This window comes from Haemaphysalis longicornis, unplaced genomic scaffold (assembly GCF_048455015.1).
Source record: "Haemaphysalis longicornis isolate Haplotype H1 unplaced genomic scaffold, Haemaphysalis longicornis Haplotype H1 scaffold_1, whole genome shotgun sequence".
Taxonomy (NCBI): Eukaryota; Metazoa; Arthropoda; class Arachnida; order Ixodida; family Ixodidae; genus Haemaphysalis; species Haemaphysalis longicornis.
This window is the reverse complement of record NW_027526203.1, coordinates 479,450,305-479,456,304: the sequence shown is the minus strand read 5'-3', so window position 1 is coordinate 479,456,304 and position 6,000 is coordinate 479,450,305. Positions and strand designations below refer to the sequence as shown.

The following is a 6,000-nucleotide window of genomic DNA, read 5'->3' as shown; positions in this document are numbered from 1 at the left end:
AAGTATCCAAACTTTAGTAATAATAATGCTTTATTATAGCAGAAAAAAACAGTACATATGCGGGCCTGCCACAGCCAAGGGGGGCGCGTGCGGCAGCTGACAACACTTCCGTACATTGAAGAGCTTGCCGTAATGGACTGCAATTCACTTTTCCTAAATCTATTAGGTATACAGTTCAAACTGTGCGGACCTTACTTTTTACGGCTGGTCAACAAAAATTATTCTTCCGGTAATTTTTTTAGAATGGAGGGGACATAGCAAAGGAGACACCTTGAAAAAAGAAAGGTAAAATTTTTAGGCAATGTTGTGGTCTTCGGAATGTTATGTTTCGCTACACCAAAGCTTAACCGACGAAACGCATCCCGGCAAGAGTAGCTACGCAGCCTAAGTTGCCCTCTCTTAGTGGCCCAGGGAGCGTCCGCTACCGGTTCGCGGGAAAGAGTGCGCCCGCCAACGGGATTCGGCCCTCGGTTTTTCCTCCTCGCTACGCGAAGCTTAAAAAGGGCGCGGGCGGCTGGGGGGGCCCATCAGTGAGGCGCCAACGATGAATCCCAGCACGCAGACGACTCTCGTCGTGGTCGTGGCCATCGCGGCCGCCGCCTCCGGGCAGCTCAACAAGCCTCGCGTCGAGGACGGCGGCTGGCAGCCGGTTCGTCCTGGCTCGGCTAAGAAGGGTCGAGCGGCTGACGCTCGGCAAGACAATATCCCGGCCTTCTACGTCTGGTTGCCCACCGAGCTACTCGACCACATCCACCCCAACGGCCCAAACCTGGCCCAGATTCAGGCCCCGCCGGGATTCCAGCGCACTCGGTCTAACTACCTGCCAGCCATCGAGCACGATGCCCTGCGAGATGAGACGCCCAGGTCCGCGGCTTTCGGCTCGCTTCAGTCCGAGGAGGAACTCAAGGCCAACGACGACGCCTCCGCCGTCGGCCCTCCTGCACTGCAGGGCTGCAGCCCCGTGAAGCCAGCAGCCCGGCTCGGCGACCGATCCCTCCGTACGGTGGCCGACCACCTGGGGGCTGGCCGCTTTCTCGACCGTCTGGGAGTCGCCGAGTCCGAGCTGCTGGACCTAACCGGCCACAACGGTGGGTCTCTACATCCATTTTGCCCCTTTTTATTCGAGCGAGGGAAGCGAATTAATGAAACCGAAGGTCGTCTGCATCTTTTCTACGGAGGTGTAAAAGCGTGCATTTCACCGGGATTTCACTAAAATGCGCTACGTCTAGTAATGTTGGAGTGAGCTTAAGTGCAAGAACGACAACCTGCAGGCCTCACTACTATTCAACGGCTGTTGCCATTGCGGCCCAACCAATTTAAACCGAATGTCTGGCAACCACGCTCTGCTGTTACGCCCACAGATATTTGCGTAGGTGTACCGATTGTTCTCAATTTAGTCACAGCTCAAGGGCTCTTTGATAATTAGCCTACACTTCTAGCATACAAAAAGCTACGTACGTACAGGCAGTAGTCGATATGAGCCCACCTGCACCAAGCGAGAGGAGGGAGGTAAAGCCGTCTTTCGTTATCCTCCTCCAGGATAAAAAGAAAAACTGCTGAAAGCTAATTGATCCGGAATACATAAGTGGTAATTTGTCCTTGGCTCCTCCAATTCTCCCGCCGAATTCCATTTCGGAAACCTTTTCCGTCGTGTTTCTGTAGATGAAAGCGATCCAACCTGACTTTGTGATGCCCTTAGAAATTGTAGGTATTCTCTATTTCACAGAAGCACCGCTGGTGGAGATTTTTTTTCAAATGTGGAAGGTGCAAGTTAGAGCTGTTTACGATCATGAAATGAAATATGAAATTAAGAACCGCGTGCCCATAAAAGCGGACAGATAGCGCACATACCAATATAGCTGGGTATTTCCTTGCACGAATTCTTGCCGCGCTGTCAGCATCGCGCTATACAAATCTACGGACTAATTAAAACCTCAAGACAACTCCGCTTCTTAGCCCCACCAACATTATGTGCACTGACTTCTCACATAGCAGTACCGATGCACGTTAAGATAGGAGCTCAATTCGATACCTCAATGTAACGTGTCTTGAAAGAATATTTGTGAACGCATTAAGGAGCCGAATTGAATTTTACAGGAGTGTAACGTCTTGAAGACACCCCACACGATCAGTGCTGGCCCTATTTGTCCTCTTAGTTTTGTCTCGTCTTTGCCGCGCTGTGAAAATGTGTTTCACTGCCCTTAAAGCATCATCGGTGTGCCCTTCATACAAGTGCTGAACTCAGTAGTCTTAGACTGTGCTGTACATTTACCGTGGGAAGCAAACACAGCTTTCTGACCACTTGCTATGTTAGCTTCCCAAAGCTTACGTTGGGTGTGTTGCATTGGCGCACCGCTTCCGGCTTGCGGAGATTCTATCTACCCATAGCTTAACGGTACTCATCTACAGTCATGGACAAATGAAAAGCGAACACCGAAATGTAGAGAAGTTGTTTCTGGGCGTGTTGCTTTTGGTCCGACAACATACTGAGTGGCGCAAAAAAAAACACACAAGAAAGAGGACACGGCACAGGGACACGGGACAGGACGCCTGTCCCGTGTCCTCTTTCTTGTGTGTGTTTCGTTGCTCTACTCAGTATGTTCTCAGACTAAAATGTGAACCAGGACAGAGAAATAGCGCGGTTTCTTTCCATGCAAGTCAAACTGACGCGTGGCTTATTTACACAGGCAGTTGATTTATTTATTGATTGATTGTAGGGTTTAAGGCGCCGAAGCAACGCACGCGATGAGGCGCGCGGTAGTGGAGGGATCCGGATAAATTTCGACCACCTGGGGATCTTTGCAATGCGCCGAAATTTCGTACATACGGGCGTTTTTGCTTTTCGCCTGGATCAGAAAAGCGGCCCCCAAGGCCGAGAATCTAACCCTCGTCCTCGTTCTTACAAAGACAAAGTTGGGAAATATGGCTTCCAATTATACCAATAGCACGCCTTTATTGAACCTCCACGAAAAGCATTTTGCAATTTTGCGTGTTCTGATTCATGTTTTCGTGTTTATCATTCCATTTGTCCATATCTGCACGTCTGTCTTCATACTATCGTGTTTAGGCGGAACAAATATTCTTACACCGTGGGCAGAACGTCAAGAGCCCATCAGTGCATCATAAAATAAATGTAATGGGTAATGAAGGGTTAAAACTGCCGACAAAGCACGACCGACTTTATTGTGTATGCTACAGTGTTACATGCAGACAAAGAGACCAAACGTTTCTCGTCCAGGCAGTCCAAGAAAGACTGTAGTCTTTAAAAACGTGGGCACCCACACTTCGGATGGCGTTCCCGAGTCCAATCGTCTGCCTCGAAGCAAACCGGTGGCCATTTGTAAGAGTGAAGGGAACGAGCAGTTTGAGGAGCTGGCAATAGGATCGCCGAATTCCAAGTCAAGATGATTTTGCATGCAGATCGTCCACCAATGAAACTGCGGCAGCATAGGATAGGAACATACGGCTGTCGAACGGGCCCTGTTTTTACTGAGAATAAATTATAAGAAGTTATGATTGGCAGTATTTAATACAGTGAGTAGCAACTTTATCTCAAAAAGGATGGGGGCAGAGAGGAGAGGAAGGGAGGTACTGTGCGGGGTAGGCCTCCGGGATCCTTGCCCGGACGTCCCTGGCCGGGCAGGAAATTGCAAGCTGGGGAGGGAATGGATTGGGCGGCGGAATGGCACAGCAGAATCTCGCGACGGGAGGTTTTGCGGTGCGCAGGCGGTTCTATGAGGCGACCGAAGTGCTGGTGGTGACTTGCGTGATGAAAAGTGATGAGGTGGTCTCCTGCACTGGGCGGCGCAACGTGATCGGAGGCGGACTGTACTGTCGGGACCCGGAAAGTAAAACCTCGGGCGGAGACATGTGTCGCCTTGTTACCAGCTAGGCCCGCGGTTGCGGGGCTCAAAAAGAAGCGATGGAGTGGGTTGGAGGGTGTTTTAGGAGGAGGGAGAGGGCTGGACCGGATATCGCGGACGGAGGTTTTTGAGTCATTGACCATTGTGGAAATATCGGGGCGGTCAAAACGAGAGTCGCCTCCGCCGTCTCTCCCGGAGAGGAGGCGTGGAAGTCGTGTTAGGGCAGCCAGTGAGATCCACGCCTGAAAGGGCATATGAGAGGCCGGAGGGATATTCTGCCACGTCAGCACACAGCACGTACTTGGCATTAGAAAGGGGTCCTTTTTTTGAGTGCTTCGTCCCGTTTATGCACCCTGTTCGCCACCCCCAACGACGGTTGGGGATGGTTAGGCGGGTGCATATGCTTGAGTAAAGGGAGATGTGGAGATGTTGATGGATGCGATGGATAGGAGATAGTGTGTTCGGACTTAGTGCTCAAAGTAAAATCGATATCTAGGGACGGAAGTATGTGCCAACGAGAGTTAGAAGTGACAAGAAGGAAATACTGGGATGTAAGATGAGCCTCTACCAGGTAAGAAAGGACATTGTGATTCCAGTGTGAAGAAGACGAGGCCTTACGAGGAACACCAAGAACATACTTAAGGACACGATAGTGAATTTTTTTGGTGTTAATTACCACATAGCAGAGCTACAGGTATGGTTACGGTGGCGAGTACGTGATCCTGCTTAGGACGTAGACCTCGAAAAGACGAAAGAGTTCTAATTCGCGGAGGCCTCCGTGTTTCTTAGAAATGTACCCTATGTGGCGGAGTGTGTGCTCGACAGGTAGTCGAGGGGTCTGAAGAGTGCTGTCTTGAATAAAAGGCCAAGTACTCTAATTTGCGAGCCCCATGGATGGACGTGATCACTGACGTGAATGCGGGAAAGTTGCGGGTAGGAGAGTTCTGATTTGCTAGAGGCGCAGTGAAAGTTTATGGCGGTGGCATGTGCCCCGACAGGTCTGTAGCTATTCGGAGGGTATTTTGGATATGACCATACGAGGCGGCGGTTATCCAGAGCGGGATGTCACCATCGTAAACGGAGAGATTTAGAGAGGGAATGGAACGAAAAGAAAGTATAGCCGCAATATACTGTGAGACATAAAGGACAGGGCCTTGGGGAGGGCCAAAACTTCCCATGTTGTCCGAGGGGAGGACTGTTCTGAATCAAAGACGGGTCAGAAGGTACGAGACAAGGGGAAGCTGCTGATGTAAGGATAGGTTTCGGGGCCACAAAAAATCTGGCTAAGGGCCGCTTTGATGGCTGAATGAGTCACGTGGTTGAATGAATGCGCCACGAGGGTCGAGTCCCAGTATGGCCTGCGTACCCGCGGTTTCATTCGGAACAAGAATGTCATGCTTAAACGGAGGATGACATCTTGGCATGAAAGGGATCGGCGGAAACCAACCATTTTAGGGGGATATAAGTGATTGTTCTCAGTATATTTTGTAAGGCGCGTGAGCCATAGGCCTGAAAGTGTCACGATGGATTGTTTTGTGGGGCTTATGGATAAATGTGACCCTGGCGTCCTTCCAAAAAGATGGTAGAGTTCCAGTATCGAAGCAGTGGTTGAAGTATTGAGTGAGAGCCGTTATAGAGGCGGTATCGAGCGGTATCGAGAGGCAGTATCGAGCGGTATCGGTATCGAGGCGGTATCAAGGCGCACGTAGTGGAGGCTTCGCCGCATAGCCGAGGAGTATTGAACGAAGCCCAGCGTCGGGCTGATTCGTAACATTGGACAGCAGCTACTGAGGCGTATACTTCTCAATACACTCAGTCACTTTCACAGGGAGCAAGTCAATGTTTAGGCTGTAAATGATGACCACATATCGTTTATGTTTATGCAGGTGTTGCATTTGTAATTTTTTTCACTTGCGTATTTAATTCTGTATAAGTAGTTCTTCAATGCATATTTTGTTTCGAGCCTGTGATTGCTGCGGCGGCGAGCGGTGCCTTGTGAAGCTGCACGGGTGCAGCCTTTTCTCCTGCCGCTTTTTGTGAACTGTACGGAGGGAAGAAAACTCTTGATTGATTAAATTACTGATGGGTTCAGCGTGGCAAACGCGTCGGAGCCGCTGCCAGTGCGGGACTGTACACA

At 50.2% G+C, this 6,000-nt stretch overlaps 1 protein-coding gene across 1 annotated transcript in view; it reads left to right on the top strand.

Moving 5' to 3' along the window:
• The first annotated feature begins 544 nt into the window (after positions 1–544).
• LOC144162808 (uncharacterized) overlaps positions 545–6,000 on the top strand; it is a 58,326-nt gene continuing 52,870 nt past the window's right edge. The window contains exon 1 of the mRNA XM_077693475.1: positions 545–1,088. Within this exon, the coding sequence (XP_077549601.1) occupies positions 545–1,088 (544 nt within the window). The remainder of the gene's footprint in view (positions 1,089–6,000) is intronic.